We start from the raw sequence: 20180 nt of genomic DNA, 5'->3' as shown, positions 1-20180 counted from the left end.
CTGGATGAGGTGGGGTCACCAAGGTGGGTCCTGGAGGAGATTGAGGGGCACCAAGGTGGGACCTGATGGAGACTTAGGGGCACCTAGGTGGCTCTTGGTGGACCTGGAGGAAACTGAGGGCACCAAGGTAGGTCCTGGAGGACCTGGTGGAGGTGGGGGTGCACCAGGGTGGGACCTGCTGGAAATCTGGGGCACCAAGGTGGGACCTGGAGGAGACTGGAAACACCAAGGTGGGACCTGGAGCAGATGATGGTGCCCAGGTGGGTCCTGGAGGATCTGGAGGAGGTTGGGGGCCACCAAGGTGGGTCCAGGTAGAGACTGAGGGGCACCAAGGTGGGACCAGAAGGAGATTGGGAGCATCAAGGTGGGACCTGGTGGAGATGATGGTACCTAGGTGGGTTGGGCAGGACCAGATGGAGATTGGGGACCTCAAGATAGGTCCAGGAGGAAACTGGGGGACACCGAGGTGGCTCCTGAAGAACACTGGGGGGCACCAAGATGGATCTGGGAGGACCAGGAGGAGATGATGGATCCTGAGGTGGGTTCAGGAGGTGATAATGGACCCCAAGATGGGTTCAGGAGGACCAGGAGGAGATAGTGGACACCCAGATGGGTTCAGGAGGAGATGCTGGAATCCAAGATGGGTCCTGTGGGATGAGGAGGAGATGCTGGACCTCAAGACAGGTCCAGGAGTTGATGATGGTTTCCAAGATGGGTCCTGTAGGATCAGGAGGAGATGCTGGACCTCAAGACAGGTCCAGGAGTTGAGGGTGGGTTCCAAGATGGGTCCAGGAGTTGATGATGGGTTCTAAGATGGGTTCAGGAGAACCAGGAGGAGATAGTGGAACCCAAGATGGGCCCAGGAGTTGATGATGGGCTCCAAGATGGGTCCAGAAGAACCAGAAGCAGATGGGAGGCCCTGGCATGGGTCCAGCAGGGCCCGGGGGGTGCTGGGCCAGGTCCTGGTGGTGCCAACGCGCGTGGGACAGGATGGACACGGTGACATGAGGGGACATCCTGCCCACCCAGCTCCTCCAGCACCCCAGGATGGACAATCGGCCACAACGGCCCCCCCAGGACACGGCCACTCCCATGGGGACCCCCTGAGTCTCTTCCCTGTGGGGGACAATTGTCACCGTGGTGGTCCCCGGTGTCCCACGTTCTCCAGGTGAGCTTCTCCCACCACCCTGAAGATGGCTCTGCTCGCGTCACATTCTCTCAACCCCATGGAGACACCAGGAGACCTCTCAGATTCCTCGGGAACGTCCCCACGGAGCTGAGATGCTCCTCGTGACTCCACCAGCGAAGAGCTGGGCAATGCCACGGCCAGAAGGTCGGGATGGACCACGGGGGACTTCTCTGCATCCCCGCGGCCGGGCGGGAAGGTCCGGCCGGAGCTCCTCGGAGGGGACGGTGGGGCTGGTGACGGGGTGGGGACAACGCGGTGGCGGCCGCTATAGGACGCCTTCCATGAAGCTGGTGTCCAGGTGCTGGATGAGCACCCGGATGAAGGACATCTCCTTGCGGGTGTTCTCGAAGATGATCCGCGGGTCATCCGATTGGCAGCGCAGGCAGTTGGGGGCCATCACCATGGCCAGGTTATTGACGTCCATCTTGGTGACGGCCACGTTGGCCGGCTGCACGAAGACCTGGAAGGGTGAGGAGGAAGAAGGTGGAGGTGATGGGGTTGGTGGGAGATGGGTGGAGGGAGGTTCTGGATCTTGAGGGAGATGGGGGTCACCACGTGGTGAAGTTGGAGAATCCAAAACGACCTCAGGAGAAGGAACCAGAAGGGTCAACCATGGGGTGAGGAACACCTGGGGTGGATGGAGGTGATGGGGTTGGTGGGACATGGGTGAAAGGACTGTGTGGACCTCCTGGTTCTTGGGGGATATGGGGGTCACCTTGTGGTGACCTTGGAGAACCCAAAACCACCTCAGGAGAAGGAACCAGGAGGGTCACCAGGGGCACAAAATCATGGGGTGGGAGGAGGAAGATGGAGGTGATGGGGTTGCTGGGAGATGAGTGGAGGGACCGTGTGGACCTCCTGGTTCTTGGAATCACCTTGTGGTGACCTTGGAGAATCCAAAACCACCTCAAGAGAATGAACCGAGCCAAGAGATCACACAAGGAGACACAAACACCTTGGATGGGTAGAAGGTGGAAGTGGTGGGATTGGTGGGAGATGGGTGGAAGGACCACGTGGAATTCCTGGTTCTTGATGGAGATGGAGATCACCATGTGGTGACCTTGGAGAACCCAAAACCACCTCAGGAGAGGGCACCAGGAGGGTCAACCATGGGGTCAGGAACACCTGGGGTGGATGGAGGTGATGGGGTTGGTGGGAGATGAGTGGAGGGGCCGTGTGGACCTCCTGGTTCTTGGTGGAGATGGGAATCACCTTGTGGTGACCTTGGAGAACCCAAAACCACCTCAGGAGAAGGAACCAGGAGGGTCACCAGGGGCACAAAATCATGGGGTGGGAGGAGGAAGATGGAGGTGATGGGGTTGGTGGAACTCCTGGTTCTTGGTGGAGATGGGGGTCACCACGTGGTGACCTTGGAGAACCCAAAGCCAGCTCAGGAGAGGGCACCAGGAGGGTCACCAGGAACACAAACTCATGGGGTGGGAAGAAGGTGGAAGTGGTGGGACTGGTGAGAGATGAGTGGAGGGACCGTGTGGACCTCCTGGTTCTTGGATGAGATGGGAATCACCTTGTGGTGACCTTGGAGAATCCAAAACCACCTCAAGAGAATGAACCAAGCCAAGAGGTCACCCAAGGGGACACCGGAGGCTCCTGGTCCTACCTGGAGGAAGCGGATGAGGTAGCACAGCACCATTTTGTTGATCCTGGGCAGGGAGTGGACGACGGCGATGGCGGCCTCGGGGTTCTCGTAGTGGGTGATGCACTGCTCGTAGAAGTCGTGCGGGATCAGTGGCTCCTCCAGCTCCCGGTACCAGAGCTTCAGCAGGGATGCTGGAAGGAGAACATGAGGAAGACGAGGAGATGTGAGACCTTCTGGATGGAGCTTCTGCCCCCCCAAACATCGGCCCGAGGTCTTACCGGGAACGTGAGGGTCCTCCAAGCCGGTGGGGATCTTCCATTGGTCCACCTGCAGCTTGAGGGCATTGACCTCGTCGATGTCACCGGGGACTCTGTGGGGTGAAGAGACGTCGGTGGCCGAGTGACAGATGGGGACCTCCCATCTCAACACCTTTGGGTGCTCCAGGAGAGCCAGGAGGGAACATCAGTTGGGCATGGAGCCATTTTGGGAGCTAGTTGGTGCAACCAAGACCTCGCCATGACTCTGGTGGCCACCATGGAGAAACCTCCATGGCCTCGGAGCAAGGAGAAGTTGAGGGAACCCAATGGATGGTGCCGCCAAGACCCTGCCATGACTCTGGTGGCCACCATGGAGGAGACCTCATGGCCTCAGAGCAAGGAGAAGTTGGGATGACCCACCAGAGGAGAAGGACACCCAGAAGGGGGAAGCTGCCCCGTTTTGAGGTGATTCCTATGAGAAGCTCCAGGTTGCCACTACCATGGGATGTCCCCGTGACCGTGGGTGGCTTTACCTGAAGATGCCCTCGGTCTGGTCCCCGTTGAGCGCCAGGACCTCCTCGGAGAGCCGGGTCTGCACCCAGGGCAGCTGCCGGTCCGGGTACCGCTCCTTCTGCATGGTGATGATGTCCTGCAGGGAGCTGCCAAACATGGACGGGTTGAAGACGGCGTTCTTGGCGTGGCGGATCTCCTCGATGTTCGGCTTCTTCAGGCCCTGCAGGAGACACCAGAGGTCACCGGTGGCCTCTGTGGTGGCCCCGTGGCCAGGACGGGATCCTACTCAATCCCACCACCCCCCAGTTGAGCTCCATGGGGATGGTGATGGAGCCATGGATGGATTCTGGTCAACTTGGCCAAGGTGCTTCCACCACCCATCCATCCAGCATCCATCCACCATCTTGATTCAGAAGTGGATCCAACCCTATGGAGCTTGGTGGGACCATGGCCACGCTGGAGGATCTACACCAATGGGTTTTGCTGGGAGGAGGAGCCACGGCTCTGGGATGCTTCTGGGAAGCTGAACACTGGCGCTGTGCTTCCAGAAAGTTTCCAGAAGGTCTCCAGAAGTTCCTTAATAAGTTCCCAGGTGGTCTCCAGAGAGTTTCCAGAATGTTTCCAGGTGTCCAGAGAGTTTCCAGAAGATTTCCAGAAGATCCTCAGTCAGTCTTCAGAATGTCTTCAGAAGATCTGCAGAAGGTCCTTAAAAAGTCCTCAAAAGGTTTCCAGAAGGTCTCCTAAAGGTCTTCAGAAGGTTCTGAGAAGTTCTCCAGAAATTTTCCAGAAGGTCTCCAGAAGAACCCCAGAAATTCTCAAGAAGGTCCTTAAAAGTTTTCCAGAAATTTCCCAGAAAGTTCTCAAAAGGTCTCCAGAAGGTTCTTAGAAGTTCTCCAGAAGATCCTTAAAAGGTTCCCAGAAGGTCCCTACAAGCTCTTCAGAAGTTCTCCAGAAATGTTCCAGAAGGTTCCCAGAATGTCTCCAAAAGGTTCTCAGAAGTTCTCCAGAAAATTTCTGTAAGATCTCCAGAAGGTTCCCAGAAGTTCTCCAGAAATTTTCCAGGTGGTCTCCAGAAGATCCCCAGACAGGTTATAGAAGGTGCCCAGAAAGTCTCCAGAAGGTCCTTAGAAGTTTTCCAGAAGGTTCTTAGAAGTTCTCCAGAAGATCCTTAAAAAGTTCCCAGAAGCTCCCTACAAGGTCTTCAGAAACTTTTCCAGAAGGTTCCCAGAAGTTCTCCAGGAAGTCTCCAGAAAGTCCTTAGAAGATGCCCAGATGCTCTCCTCAAGTTTTCCAGCTCTCCAGAAGATCCCCAGAAGTTCTCCAGAAGCTTCCCAACCACTCTGGAGCCACCACCAGCTCCTCACCGTGACCCCGCCACAACCAACCATGTTCTTCCCACCATTTTCCACCTCCCTCCCTCCTCCAGCCCCTTCCCCAATCCCAGCAGCCCCCAGATGATCCCGATGGGAGGTTGGACCTCCTTGTCCAACCCTTCCCAAGCCCATCCCGTTGTCCGGTACCTTCTTGGCTCCGGTCAGAGCCGCCTTCTGGAGTTTGTTGTAGCAGTACTTGGCGTAAGTGCTGATGGCCACCCCTGCAAGAGAAGACAGTGTGGGTGGTGGGATGTCACCTCAGGATGGTGGGATGTTACCTCCAGGGTCCCCTCCCTGTCCCCCCCCACGGATGCCGTGGCTGCTCCATCTCCGTCCCTGTCACCGTTCCCGGGGAATTTGAGGAGAACGAGGTCCCCCTTGGATCCCTCACGAGAACCTTGGAGAAACCACCAAATGTGGAGCCCTGGAGCTCCCTCCATGGTGGCCTCATCCTGGGATGTCCTGGCTTTTGGGGGCCACCACTTCCATTGTCACCCTTGTCGTTCCCCCCCCCCCGCCCCCCCTCATCCCATCCATCTTCTCCTGATCCCACCACTTCCATCCTCATCCCATCTCCTCTTCCTGATGTCCTCCAACAAGGAGATGATGCCCTGAACCCCTTGGAACATCTCTGAGGAGCCAGTGGGATCATCCCAAGGGAGATGCTCCAGCAGCCCCACAGCCCTGGGGACCTGGTGGCACCTTCTGGACCATCCCAACAACCCTGGGGACTTGATGGAACCTTCTGGACCGTCCCAGAAGAAGCTCTGGGGACCTGGTGGAACCTTCTGGATCATTCCCAGAGCCTGAGGCACCTGGTGACACCTTCTGGACCATCCCAACAACCCTGGGGACCTGGTGGCACCTTCTGAAGAAGACCTGCTGGATGGGTGACCCTCCAAGGGACATTTTTTGGTCAAACCCAAACTCGGTGCCTTGGGATCCCCCCCTCCATCCCTGGTGCTGGTGTCTTCCAAAGGATTCCTGATGGATTTTTGGCTCTGGAGGGGTGGATGGATGGGTGGGGTGGGTCTGAAGGCACCTCGATGGAAGAGCCTTGAGGGACATCCAATACTGGGTGACCTCAAACCATGGAATCCACTCATGGAATCATGGAATCCACTCAGGAAATCATGGAATCATGGAATGGTTTGGGTGGGACCTTGGAGGACCATCTAATCCAAACCCCTTCCAGGAGACCAGGTTGGATTTTGGGATGCAGGCCAGGAGAAGATGGATCAACGACCCCACATCTGCTCGGTGTCACCTCCAGGGGTGCCGAGGGTGGATTTGATGGGATCTGATCCCAACTTTTCCGGCGCGGATGAAGGATCATCCTCCCCCTGAACTCTTGGATCTCCTAAAGCCCTTCTTGGGTGTCCCCTTGAGGTTCCTCCACTTGAATCCATCCGGAATCCGGCTCCGGAGGGGGAATTCCCACAAAATCCACCCAAACCCAGAGGAATGCTGGGAATTGCAGGGATCCCACATTTCCCTCAATCCCACTGGAGATTCCGGAGGCACCTCGGGGTCGTCCGGCATTGGGAAACCCCAATGGTGGATTCCAAGGGGATTTTCTCAATTCAATTAATTATAGGATATAAATTAATTCTATTAATTAAGTCAATTATATTAATGACATCAATTAAAGAAATCATATTAATAAAAATTAATAAATTATATTATTAAATAAATTAAATGTCTTTGATTAATCAGTATTAAATCAATGAATTAATAACTAATAATATATTAATTAAATATAGCATTATGCCATTAATGTTCTTCTAAGATAAAATTATATATATTTAGAGTTATTAATAATTTTTAATTATTAATATCATTATCATTATTATAATTATTATGAATAACATTATATTACCTCTTATTTCAATATAAATAATATAATTATTAATAAATAGTTAATCTTAGGCATTATATTATATATAATTATATCAGAATATATGGTATAATTATTTGGTATTTATAATACTAAATTATTTATTTTAATATTATTAATATTATTAACAAGTAATTAGAGTAATTTTAGAAATAATATATAATTATATCAGACTATATTGTTTAATACTTGATATTAGTAATAAATTTCTAGTAAATATGATAAATATCTATTAAATGATACCTAATTTATAATTATATATATAATATCCATTTAGAATGTATTTTATAGAAATATATAATTTATATTCAGAAGTAGTTTGTGTTAATTAAAATATAACGGAATATTTCTAGAAAAGATATAAATGTCAGAAATATTAATTTCTAGACAAGGTATCTTTAGAATTAATTAATTTAAAGAACGGATAATAGAATCTTGCTAATAAATATTGATCTATAAATAGAACAAATAGATAAATATATTAATAGGTATAATATATTAATTGATAAATATCGATTTACCGATAACATTACAAATCAGATTTATTTAAATTGTTGATATTATTTAGAGAATATATGATGGAGAACTGCTAGAAAATATTAATTGTAATGTTATAGATAATTATAAAAAATAGGGATTGATCCATAGTTATCAATAATATTCTATCTCTACATATTATATAATTGAAGATATATTGGATTTGGCGATATTTATAAATGAGATAGAATTATATATATTACACATTATGTATTATATATTATAAATCATATTATATATAACATATTGTATATTATGTATTGTAAATGACATATATATTATATAGTATATATGATACATGCTATGTTATGTAATATAAAATAATGTAATATAATGTAATATGTATAATATTGAATATGAAATATTGTAATAATATAGAATATATAGAATAATACTGTAATAATATCGAATATGAAATTACAGTATTAATTATAATAGAAGCAGATCGATAATTATCTCTAATATTCTATATCTTATATAATTGATATATTGAATTTAGAGATATTTAAAGATGAGATATAATTATATATATTATATATTATATATTTTATATTATGGATTACATCATATATATTATATAATCTATATAATATACGAATATGTTGTATATGATACATTATATGTTATATATTACATATTATGCATTATATATTACATATTATCTCTTCTATATTATATATTGTATAGTGTATATTGCATATTATATAGTGTATATTGTACCTTATATTATGTGTTATGTATTATATATTATATATTGAATATTACATATGACATAATACATATTATATTACGTATTACATTTTATGTATTATATAATATAAAATAATGTAAAATATTTAATGTAGTATGTATGATATATATGAATATACAATACGTAATATTGTAATAATATCGAATAGAAAATTACAATATTAATAATAGAAATCGAATTCATAATAATGTATATTAATAGTGTTAGATTTTATCATTATAAAATATTGGCTTTATATATAGTAAATTATATAAATCTATAAATATATTCTCATGTTACATTAAATATGTAAGTATAGTTAATTTATAAATACCGACTTTATATACAATAAATTTTATAAATATATTCTAATGTTACATACGAATATATAAATTTAGATTATTAGAAAACCCAAGATTAGAAACACAGATAATAAAAATATGCATCTCAGATTATATTACATGGGAAATAAATAAAATATTTGTATGCAACATTACATCCAATTCTATGAATATTTATATTTTATATTGAAATTAAATATCTCTATTTTATATCTCTATTTTCTATCAATAAATTATTGTGAGGCAACTACGTATCATATAATTGTATTTTTTACGATATATGTTACATATCCTAATTCTAATTGCAAATATGATATAAAATCCTTATTATATTTATATCTGTGATATATTAAAAATTAAATAAACAAAAAATTTAAATTAATTTAAAATATCTCCAAAAATTTAAAATATTTAAAATAATATCCCTATTATCCATCTATAATATGTAATATGATACATAATATATAATAATAAAAATAATGTCTTGGATATTATATAATAATGTATAATATGCTATAAATTGTCTTATATGTTATTATATTATATTTTCAAGGTATTAATTATATATTAAAAGTATCCAGTTAATATAATAGTAATTATTTTATTATTAATATATTTGTTTTAGTAATAATGCATTATTATTCATGTAATTATTAGTTACAGCAATACTATATTAATAATATACTAATACTAATAAATAATGAAATACAAGATACTTTGAATTACGCATATACAATAAATCCCCATATATTCCATATATTATGGAATATATCCCCAAACATTCTATTTCTAGAAATGAGAAATGATCGATATTAATTATATATAATAATATCGCTGTACATAATAATATATTTATAAACTCAATTATATTTATAATTATAAACAACATAGCAATAAAAATGATACTAATTATATTGATGCTAAAAATAACGGAACAGTAAAATAATAATAATAATAATAATAATTATTATTATTATTATATAAATTTTGCCAAATCTATCTCACCGTTCTTTTATTAACCTTATTATTATTAATGTTATAGTTATTATTATTACTACAATTACATAAAGTACAAGTCTATCTTGCCCCTATTTAATTAACCCTATTATTATTACTCTTATAATTTTCATTATCATAATTATTATTATTATAATCAGTATTAATATTAATATTATATAAATTACACCAAGTCTATCTCACCCCTATTTAATTAGCCCAATTAATCAACCAGTCCCTCTCTCCCTGTTCTCCCTCTGCCCATCCCAAGGATCCCTCGGGAATTCCGGGCGCTCCCGGAATTTTGGGGAGTCCCTACCCTGGTGCTCCTCGATTTGGGGCTTGGGTTTCTTTCGCAATTTGGGTTTCTTCTTATTGGTCCTTTCCAGGAGGTGGCGGAGGTGCCGCGACACTGGGAAAAAACACCCGGAACGCGGGGACAGCGGGAAGTGAGGCTGGAAAAGGAACTCACGGGGGGAGGTCATGGCAGCAGCAAACGGAAACGAACATTGGAATTGGAATCAACAATGGAAATTCAAATGAAATCGAAATAAAATTGAAATGGAAAAAAAAATGGAAATGCAAATTGAAATTCGAAATGAAAATTTGACATTAAAATGGAAATTGAAATTAAAATTTCAAATTGAAATGGAAATTGAAATTAAATTGAAATTAAAGTAAAAAATTGAAGTGAAGTTAAAATTGAAATTCAAATTTAAAATTTGAAATGGAAATTAAAATTTGAAATGGAAATTAAAATTTGAACTGGAAATGGAAATTAAATTGAAATGAAAGTAAAAAATTGAAGTGAAATTAATATTGAAATTCAACATTTAAATTTGAATTTCAAATTAAATTTGAATTCAAATTAAAATGTGAAATGAAACGGGAATGGAAATTAAATTGAAATTCGAAATTAAAATTTGGAATGAAAATTGAAATTAAATTTTGAAACTAAATGGAAATTGAAATTAAATTGGAATTAAAACAAAAATTGAAATTGAAAGTAAAAAATTGAAATGAAATGAAAATTGAAATGAAAGTAAAAATTTGAAATGAAATTCAATGAAAAACTGTGAAATGAAAATAAACATTGAAATTAAAAGTTGAAATGAAAATAAATTGAAATGAAATTAAAATTAAAATTGAACATTGAAATTAAAAGAAGAGTTGAAGTGAAAATTGAAATGAAAATAAAAAATTGAAATTAAATGAAAAATCGAAATGAAAATTGAAATTGAAATAAAACGGAAATTAAAAATTGAAATTAAATTAAAATTTAAAAAATGAATTTGAAATTAAAATTGAAATGAAAATTGAAATTAAAATAAACATTGAAAGCAAAATAAACATTGAAATGAAATTTAAAAATTGAAATGAAATTCAAATTTAAAAATTGCATTAAAATCGAAATTAAAATTGAAATTAAAGTAAACATTGAAATGAAATTGAAAAATTGAAATGAAATTCAAATTTAAAAATTGAAATTAAATTAAAATTGGAATTGAAATGAAATTGAGAAATTGAAATTACATTAAAAGAAGAACTGAAGTGAAATGCAAATTGAAATGCAAATTGAAACGGAAATGAAAATGAAAATAAAATGAAAATAAAATGGAAATAAAACCCCAATTAAAATGACAATGAAAATGCAAATTTAAACAAATGAGATGGAATTGAAAATGCAAATCAAAACAAATCAACGTCACAACAACAATGAAACCAATCAACGACTCGACACAAAGACAACGAAATTCCGGAAAATGACACGGAACTCAAAATGAGGATGGAATTTGGGAGCGATGTCAGGGACCGGCACTGATTGGATGGGAGCTGTTGTGGGCGGAGCCTTTCCTGAGGTGCCGAATCCAGCGGGAAATGAGTTTGACACGTCTGGTGGGACCAACCCAACCCACCCTGACATTCCTGGAGCTGCATCCCGTCGGGAATGCTCCAGCACACGAGGTCGTCTTCACCTTCCATGGACACCTGGGTTGGGATCATCTCCTCGTGTTCCCAAGCTGTGCCACCGTTGTCCCCCAGGAGTTGAAGGGAACCTGGGAACCCCTGGAGCACTTTGGGGTCCATCTCCCAGTGGCAAACCCCCAAATCCTCCTGGATCCCCAATTCCACCTCATCCATGACCTACTGAGAGGTGACATCAAGCCATGGGGACATCCAGATCAGCATCAGTGGTGAAGGATTTGGGATAACCAATCCAAGGACTGGAGAGGATCTCCTAAAATTCCCAAATAACCCCAATTTATGTCTTCTTTTCCTGCCATGACCAAAAACCTCAGGAGATGGGAATCTTCTGGGTCCCGTCTCAACACGGGGGATTTTTTTGGGATCCAAAGCTACGCAAGAAGAACCATCTGGAGGTGGAAGTGATGGTGAAACCATGGAATTTTGGATCCAAAGCTACTTGAGAAGCTGGAAGAACCATCTGGAGGTGGAAATGATGGTGAAACCATGGAATCATGGATGGGTTGGAAGGAACCATTTGGGTTGGAAGGAACCTCTGAAGGTTGGGTTGGAAGGAACTTCAGGGGATGGGAGAAGTTCCAGGAGTGGGGATGACGCTGATCCTGCAGCAAAGGTGTCAAAGCTCATTTCCTGTTGGATCTCCCGTTGGATTTCCAGCAAGGAGGAGGCTGGGAAAGCCCCCACGGCACCGGGTGCACCTCCAGGAGGGATCTTGGATTGAGTTCCTCATCCACCTTTCCATGAGGAGACTCAGCCAAGGGGAAAGGGACCAAATCAATGGGTTGTGACATTATGGAATGGTTTGGGTTGGAAGGGACCATAAAGACCATCCAGGGACAACTTCTACTATCCCAGCTCGCTCCAAACCCCATCCAACCTGGCCTGGAATACTTCCAGGGATTGAGGATGGGCACAGAAGCCACCGGGCCGCACTTCCTCACTTACCTTTCGTGTCATTCACCGGATCCATGTGCCGGTAAATGTATCCTTCTAGGTAGGAATGGAATTTGGGGGTGGGTGGGAAAAAGGCCAAACAAATGGCCATGAGCTCCCAGCCGCGGGCCAGGCTCTCGTAACGGAAGTTCTCGGTGGTCTGCCGGCACAGCTGGATGTAGAGCTCATCTCGCAGCCCCTGCATGCTCCAACCTTTGGTGGCGATCTCCAAGGCCACGTTGAGCTGGTCCGTCTTGGCCCGCCGGTCGCCCATGTACATCTGGATGAGTTTGAAGATCTCGCACGCCTCCTTCTTGACGTTGCGGTCGTTGGTCATGATCATGGGTTTCTTGATGGATTCGCTGCTCCAGGCCAGCATGTTGGCGATGGAGACCTTCCGTCGGAAGAGCCCTTGGGTGTGCTTGTTGAAGTGCTTGGAGGCCCAGTTCTCAATGTCCGTCTCCGAGGAGGGCTTGCGCAGGTTGAAGGTGGGGAAGACGCAGCTGGCGCTCGGCATCATGTTCCGGGTCTGCCGGCTGCTCTCGAACTGGGCGCAGGCACCGAGGTCCTCGGACTGGGGGACAACAGGTGGACAGGTCAGCGGTGCTGGTGGGATGGGAGCACTGATGGAACGATCGACTGATCAATCGATCGATCAATCAACCAACCAAGAAACCAACAGATCAACAGATGGACCAACCAACCAATGAACCAACCAACCAACTGATCAATCAACAAACCAGTCAACCAAAAAATCAACCAATGAAACAACCAGCCAGTAAATCAATCAAGCAATCAATCAATTAACCAACAAACCAACCAATGAAAGAACCAGCCAGTAAAACAATCAATCAACCAACCAAGAAACTGATCAATTAACCAAGCAACCAACCAGGCAACCAACCAACAAATCAATCAATCAACCAGTGAACCAACCAAGAAATCAACAGAACAACAAACCAAGCAATAAGGCAACTAATGAAAAAATCAATGAACCCACCTATCAATGAAACAACCAATCCATCAACCAACCAACCAACCAACTGATCAATCAACCAAGCAATGAATGAATGAATCAATTAACCAACCAATAAATCAACCAACAAACCGATCGATCAGTCAACCAAGGAACCAGCAAACTGATCAATCAACCAAGCAACGAACCAACCCATCAATCAATCAACCAACCAACCCATCAATCAATCAACCAACCAATCATTCAACCAATAAATCAGCCAACAAACCAATCAACCGACTGACCAGTGGAGAAACCAACAGACCAACCAACCAACCAACCAATGAATCGATCCAACAAACCAATCAATCCATCAATCAATCAACCAATGAATCAACCGACCAGCCAACAAACCAATGAACCAATGAATCAACAAACCAATCAACCAACCAATGAACCACTGAACCAGCCAATCAATGACCAACAAACCAATCAACCACGCAATGAACCGACTGACCAGGCAACAAAACAATGATCCAATCAACCAACCAACCAGCCAATCAACCAACAAATCAATCAATCAGTCAATCAATCAATCAACCATCCAACCAACCAACCAACCAACCATTGCAGCATTCAGAGGTCTTCCCATAAACCACATCCTCTCGAAGGAACTTCTCCTCCATCGCATCATGGCCAAGTGGAGCCGGCCCGGTGCCAGCAGCCAAGGTGGGCTGTGGAACCAATCGGCATCAGGAGGGAGGGGACCAGTGGGGGTAAGTGACATGCTGGACTCTCTTCACACTTGATCAATGGGGTCATGGACAGAAGAAGCTGGTGGCAACATGGGGGAAACAAAGAGCGAGTGGCTTTGGGCTCCACCCATCCTTTGGGGACACACCCACCTGTAACGGCCCCCCAGGAAGCCCCCTCTGCCCAAAATCACCTTCAAGGGTGGTTCTCCAGCGGCCACAGGAGGAGGCTGGTGGCTTCTCCAAGCCATGAGCAATGTGGGTGGTCCTTCTGTACATCCCAAGGGACAGGAGATGCTCAGGATTTAACCTTGACCTCTGCAGAGCATCCAGCTGGGAAGGAGCCAGAGGACCCCTGTGGACCAGTGTCCTCCTCCTACTGGAACCAGCACAGCTTGTGGATGTCACCCCAGGAGGTGGAGGGACACCCCAACAGCTGGTGACCAACATGGAGGAAGCAAACAAGGATAATTGGGATGGACAATTCCATGGTCCTGCAGCCAGCCAAAGTGGCTTCATCATTTCTTCTGCAACATCCAGGCCAGAATCACCTGGGTTCAGTGGCCCTGGGGATGTGACCCATGGCAGGGAAGGATGTTCCACACCATCCAGAGGTGACACCGCTGTCCCCAACATGTGTGGAGGAACCACAGTGGTGGCCCCCAGGAGGGTCCGTGGGCGACTCCAGTGCTGCCACGGACTCAGGGTTGGGCTTTCGATGAGGAACAGAAGAAAAGCAGAAGGTGGAAAGATCCAGGAGGTGGAAAATCCAGGAGGGGACAAGGAAGCCACCCAAAGAACCCCCAGAGCTGCTGGCAGGTGACTTGAGCTTCTACTTCTTCAAATAAGTTTCTTGTCTCTTCAACAACTCGTCCTGTGCCAATGTCGAGATCTCTTTCCATCGACATCGCTCCGCTCCCATCTTGACCGCGGTGACAATGGCAGGGACACAGGATGGGGACACAGGAGCTTCCCCCCTCGAGGGACCCAGCCCTGCTGTCCCTGCAGATGTCACATCACCCCAGAGGTCCTTCTGTGTCCTCCAACCTGCTGGTCAGCTGGAGGCCCATGGGGTTTCCTGGGTGGAAGGAGGTGCAGGAGATGCTTGAAGGTGTCGCTTGACAGCTGTTGGGCATGTGGCTCTTCCAAAAACTGGTCCATGGGCTGGACCAGAGCCATGTTGTACACCAAGAACACCCAGAGAGAAGGAAAGGACCACGTTGGATGGGGACATCAACCTTCTCCAGCCAAGGACAGATGGTCAGGCCAGGGAGTGACACTGGAAGCGAAATGTGATGGATCCCCTGCTGCCAGAGCCAACAGGAAATTAACTTCAGCCCTAATTAACCCTAATTAGCACCTAAATGAACTTGGGGGATGCCCTGGCCTACAAGAAGGGGATAAACCATTGGGCGTCAATGGAAAATGGCCGTGACCTCCTGCCTGTCCCATGGGGTGACCATTGTCACCTCAGGAATTAGGGAATCCTCAAGGGAGAAGGTCTTGGAGCCACGTGGATGGGGCTTGGATACACCTCAATGTGGGGACACTCCATTGGTGGCAACCACAGCCATGACCATGGAAGGGTTTGGGTTGGAAGGGACCTTCAAGATCATCCCATTCCAACGGCCAGAGACACCTTCCACTGTCCCAGGTTGCTCCAAACCCCGTCCAACCTGACCTTGGACACTTCAGGGATGGGGCAGCCGCAGCTTCTCTGGGAAACTGGTGCCAGTGTCCCACCACCGTGGTGTCCCTGAGCTCGAGGACAACAGATGGGGCCACCCAGACAGAAAACTCTGGGAAGTGGAGAAGATTCCCACCACATCCCAAGCTCCATGCAGAAGGTGTAGGATCACTAACGATGGCTGCTTTCCCTCCTGGCCAATGTGAGCATCCAAAGGGGACCTGGAGCTCTCCAGTTTTGGGTTTGGACCTCCTCGTGCAGCACCAAGTCTTTGGGGACAACTGCACCTTGGGAATTTTCTTCCGCTGCCTTTGGATGTGACGCTCCACGGGTTTCCTTCCATGTTCCCATGGGCAAAAAAGGCATTTTCCAGATGATTTGCTGTTTCCCAGGTCCATGTCCAGGGGTCTTGCTGATGCCAAGTTCCATCTTCCAGGCAGTTTTCCAGGTGGGATTTATCCCCACACGTGGCATCATCACCCGTTTTTTTAAAAGCCCCGATAGCCTTTCCCTGCTTTTCTCAGCCTTTTCCAGCCTTTCCCTGGAGGGGAACGGACTGATGGAGGACGTCCAGAAGCTGATGGAGGACATCCAAAAAACCAGGGAAACATCTGATGGGCTGGAATCTAGGCACATGGGATGCACCAGCTCCAGCAATTCCAGGTCAGAGCCCCAGGGGCTCCTCTGGAATGGGAGTTTGGGGCAGGAGGGATCTCCAGGAATGGGGCAGCTCAGTTCCAGGGAGGCAACAGGCAGCTCACAACCCTGGGAAGAAAATCCTGGAAAACTGGTGGCTCTTTCATCTCAAGGTTTTGAGGGACCACCTTGCCAAGGACCAACTTCTTTGAGGGATCAACCAGGGATGGGCACTCAGGAATCCCCTGGGAACTGGGTGGATCCAGGATCTGCCCCCCACCAAGGCAGAAGAAGCCACAGCACAGAGCTGAGGCTGCCATGGCACCGAGGTGCCCATGCCCAATCCTGGTGTGGGATCGGCCCGGGGACCATCCCGCTGGATCTACACTGGAGGAGGAGAAGCTTTAACCAGAATTGACCTCACGGGCCACAGGGGAAACCCCCAAACCCAAGAATATTCCCAAGGGCATTACCTGAGATGGATGCAGGTAGGGCTCGGGGGAGGCCAGGTTGGTCTGGACGGAGACGCTCTTCTCCAGCAGGATCTGGGGGAAGCCCAGCTTCTCGAAGGTGTTCCTCTTCCAGTGCTTGTTCTCCTGCTGCGCCAACGCCTCGTCCTCGCTGAAGGCTCGCACCACCGGGCCTGGCATGGGCAGCGGGAGGGCACCGTCGCTCTCGTAGCCCGAACCGTCCTTTTGGGAATCCCAACTGCTCCGTTGCTTCATGTGGTAGTGGGCCTGCTGTGCTTCCCAAGCCAGGCGCGCCTGCGCCAGGAAAGGCTCCGGGAAGCCCCGCGCCGCCTCCGCCTCCACCGCCTTGCTCTCCGTCCGGTTCATTGGGGACCTGTTGGGTCCTGGCGTGGCTCGTTCCTCACCCAGCTCGCCCAACACCTCCCGGTCCCCAGAGCCGTCCGTGGAGGAGGCGTTGGGGTCGTGGGTCACCGAAGGCTTCCGGCTTTTCCTCTTCCTGGTGGAGGGTGAGTAACCGGTGGAGGACAAGGTGTCCTGCTGGCTGGACCACGACATGGAGTCCTCGCCCTGGGCCACCTGGGCCCCCGTCGGGCCGGGACAGAAGTCGGGTCCCTCCATGCTGCTGTAGTCGCCCGATTTGATCTCCAGGCGTTGATCCCGCACCAGGCAGGGGCTGTGCTGCAGCGAGTAGGAGCCACCGATGGGATTGGGGGAATATTTGTGCCTCAAGCCCGTCTTCATTTTAGGGCTGGAACCCGACTGCTCCACGTAGACCAATTGCCTGACGTATTCCTTGCCGGCGGGGCTGTATTCCAGGCTCATGAAGCGGTCGGGACACTTCTGCTTGGTGAGCACCAACTGCTGGTACGGCGAGTTGGAGCCTTGCTTGGGTGACTGAAGGAAAGGGTGAGGCTTTCGGATGGGCGATTTCTGCGGAGATCCGGCTTTGTAGCTCCCGCTGGCTTCGTACTGCATGTCCACGGGGGGCTCGTCATAGATGGGAGCCTGGTATTCCATGGGGGGCTCCTCGTAGAGCGGGGGCTCGTAGGCGTAGCGGGGCGACGAGGGCTGGGATTCGCTGGAATGTTTGCGGTGCTGCGCTTGGAGCGGCGAGCAGAAGGAATCGCCCCGGCCCAGCAGCGGTGAGCAGCTGCCCACGTGCTCAGCCCTCTTCAGGAAGGGCGACTGCTTCCTCTCCGGGAAAAACACGGAGTTGTCGGCGTCGGAGGAGAAGGTTTGGAGGTTGGGCGACTGTTGGCCGCCCGAGGGTCGGCGGGAGCGGGAGCCCGGTTGGTTTTCGGGGGCGTAGCCGTTGCCTTGGTGGAGGAGGAAGCTGGGCTCCCGATCCGTCACCTTGATCAGCATCCGCTCCTTGGTGCCGGCGTTCCATCGGAGGGATGAGGTCCTGCAGGGAGAAACATCACAGGGGGGAGGTCAGAATTCCATCCCCGGAATGGTTTGGCTGGTCCCAAACCTCCCAAACCACTGTGGAGCCTGGAGGATGGAGATTCCCAAGCACCCCAAGAGTGGAGAGATGGAGATGTGAGGAATTGGATGGGATTGGATATTGGACTAGGAGTGACAGGACACAGGGAATGGCTTCCCACTGCCAGGGGGCAGGGATGGATGGGATAATGGGAAGGAATTCTCAGCTGTGAGGGTGGTGAGGGGCTGGACTGGAATTCCCAGAGAAGCTGTGGCTGCCCCATCCCTGGAAGTGTCCGAGGCCAGGCTGGACAGGGCTTGGAGCAACCTGGGATGGTGGAAGTTGTCCCTGCCCATGGGATTGGATACTGGGAAGAAATTCTCCCATGAGGAATTCTTCCCTGGCACAGTGGATTTTCATCTGCTCTCTCCCTGTTCCAAGTCCTTGGGAAAGGCCATCGGGGCAGGGGACACTCAGGAGGAAGAGCAAAGATGGATTTTTCGGAGCTGCCCGGCTCACAGGAGGGATCTGAGCTGGAATTGGCTGTTCGCAAGGCACAGGGAGAGGCACATCCTGTCACCAATCCCACGCTGGAACAGAAGATGCCGGAGGCACCGTCTGCTCTCCCGGTTCATCCCTCTTCAACTCTCATTTATTCCCAGCCATTTGTCCCTTCTGTCCTCCAGGAAAAGGTGGAACGAGTTCAATCACTGAGTTTGGAGGGAAAAATTCCCACAAAAAGCCTCAGGACTGTGCTCCTTGTTTATCCATGACTTTGTCCTTGCTCTAAGGGGTTTGGGAATAATTTATTCCTTCCTTTTTCACCTTTAGAAGCTCCTGTGGAGCTCCTGGGGACTTGAGCCTCCTGCGAACTTCCTGCTGTCGAAGACCTGGATGAGTTTGGATTCCTCCACCCCAGTTTGATGAATCTCAACCCCTCATGGAGCCCTTCCAGACCCTCAAAATTCCCTCCACAACCACAAAATCATGGATTCATGGAATGGTTTGGGTTGGAAGGGGCTTTAAACCTCATCCAGTTCCACCCCTCTGCCACGGGCTGGGACATTTTCCACTATCCCAGGTTGCTCCAAGCCCCTTCCAACCTTGCTCAGCTCCTGAAAAATCTGCTTTTCCTGCCCAAATGATGCACAAGGACCTTGGATCATTCCCTGTTTCTTCTGGAAGACCTGGATGTCTTTAATCCTCATTAATAACCTGACTTTTATACACACATCCCAAAAATTGTGAGGAAAGACAACAGAAGAGCCACAGAGGATTCACAGCAGATCCAGGCAGCACATCCCACCCAGAGCCGCTCGTGCCGGGAATTCTGCCTTTGGGTTTCTTCACCATCTGCAAACAACGTTCCCGACCCTTGGGAGATGGTCTTGGAAGCCATGGAGAGATGGATCACATCCTCTGCATGGATCCAAGCTCTGCTCCCGAGCCACATCCTCGTTAACCCTCTGCTTCCTGATTCTCCTTTTCCCACTTTTTTTATTGCCCGCGGACAAGGAATTCAAGCTTTATCTGTGTCCAAGGGGGAAAAGCTTTGCACATCCAGCTCTGGGATCCAAGAGCAGAAGGATGTGGAGCTGCTGGAGTGAGTCCAGAAGAGGACGTGGAGATGCTCCGAGGTTTGGAGAGAGGCTGGGAGAGCTGGGAATGTCCAGCCTGGAGAAGGGAAGGATCCAGGGAGACCTCAGAGCCTCTTCCAGTGCCTAAAGGGGCTCCAGGAGAGCTGGAGAGGGATTTTGGACAAGGGATGGAGGGACAGGACCCAGGGAATGGCTTCCCACTGCCAGAGGGCAGGGATGGATGGGATTTTGGGAAGGAATTCCTCCCTTGTGAGGGTGGTGAGGTGGAGGAATGGAATTCCCAGACAATCTGTGGCTGCTCCATCCT

At 47.3% G+C, this 20180-nt stretch overlaps 1 protein-coding gene across 5 annotated transcripts in view; it reads right to left on the bottom strand.

Annotated features, from left to right (window-relative positions):
* Positions 1–491: 491 nt before the first annotated feature.
* Positions 492–20180, bottom strand: part of ARHGAP39 (Rho GTPase activating protein 39) — a 108478-nt gene continuing 88789 nt past the window's right edge. For 4 of the 5 annotated variants that reach the window (XM_048286203.1, XM_048286201.1, XM_048286202.1 and 1 more), the window contains exons 4-11: positions 16853–18254; positions 12362–12923; positions 9750–9842; positions 5077–5150; positions 3577–3776; positions 3065–3156; positions 2808–2977; positions 492–1649 (exon numbers count right to left, since the gene is read on the bottom strand). In XM_048286203.1, coding sequence (XP_048142160.1) covers positions 1455–1649; positions 2808–2977; positions 3065–3156; positions 3577–3776; positions 5077–5150; positions 9750–9842; positions 12362–12923; positions 16853–18254 — 2788 coding nt within the window. In that variant the 3' untranslated portion in view covers positions 492–1454. The remainder of the gene's footprint in view (positions 1650–2807; positions 2978–3064; positions 3157–3576; positions 3777–5076; positions 5151–9749; positions 9843–12361; positions 12924–16852; positions 18255–20180) is intronic. The other variant, XM_048286204.1, reaches the window with a different exon arrangement.

Source organism: Corvus hawaiiensis, chromosome 26, assembly GCF_020740725.1.
Source record: "Corvus hawaiiensis isolate bCorHaw1 chromosome 26, bCorHaw1.pri.cur, whole genome shotgun sequence".
Classification (NCBI taxonomy): domain Eukaryota; kingdom Metazoa; phylum Chordata; class Aves; order Passeriformes; family Corvidae; genus Corvus; species Corvus hawaiiensis.
The sequence above is the reverse complement of the archived record's forward strand: the minus strand, read 5'-3'. Positions and strand labels throughout refer to the sequence as shown.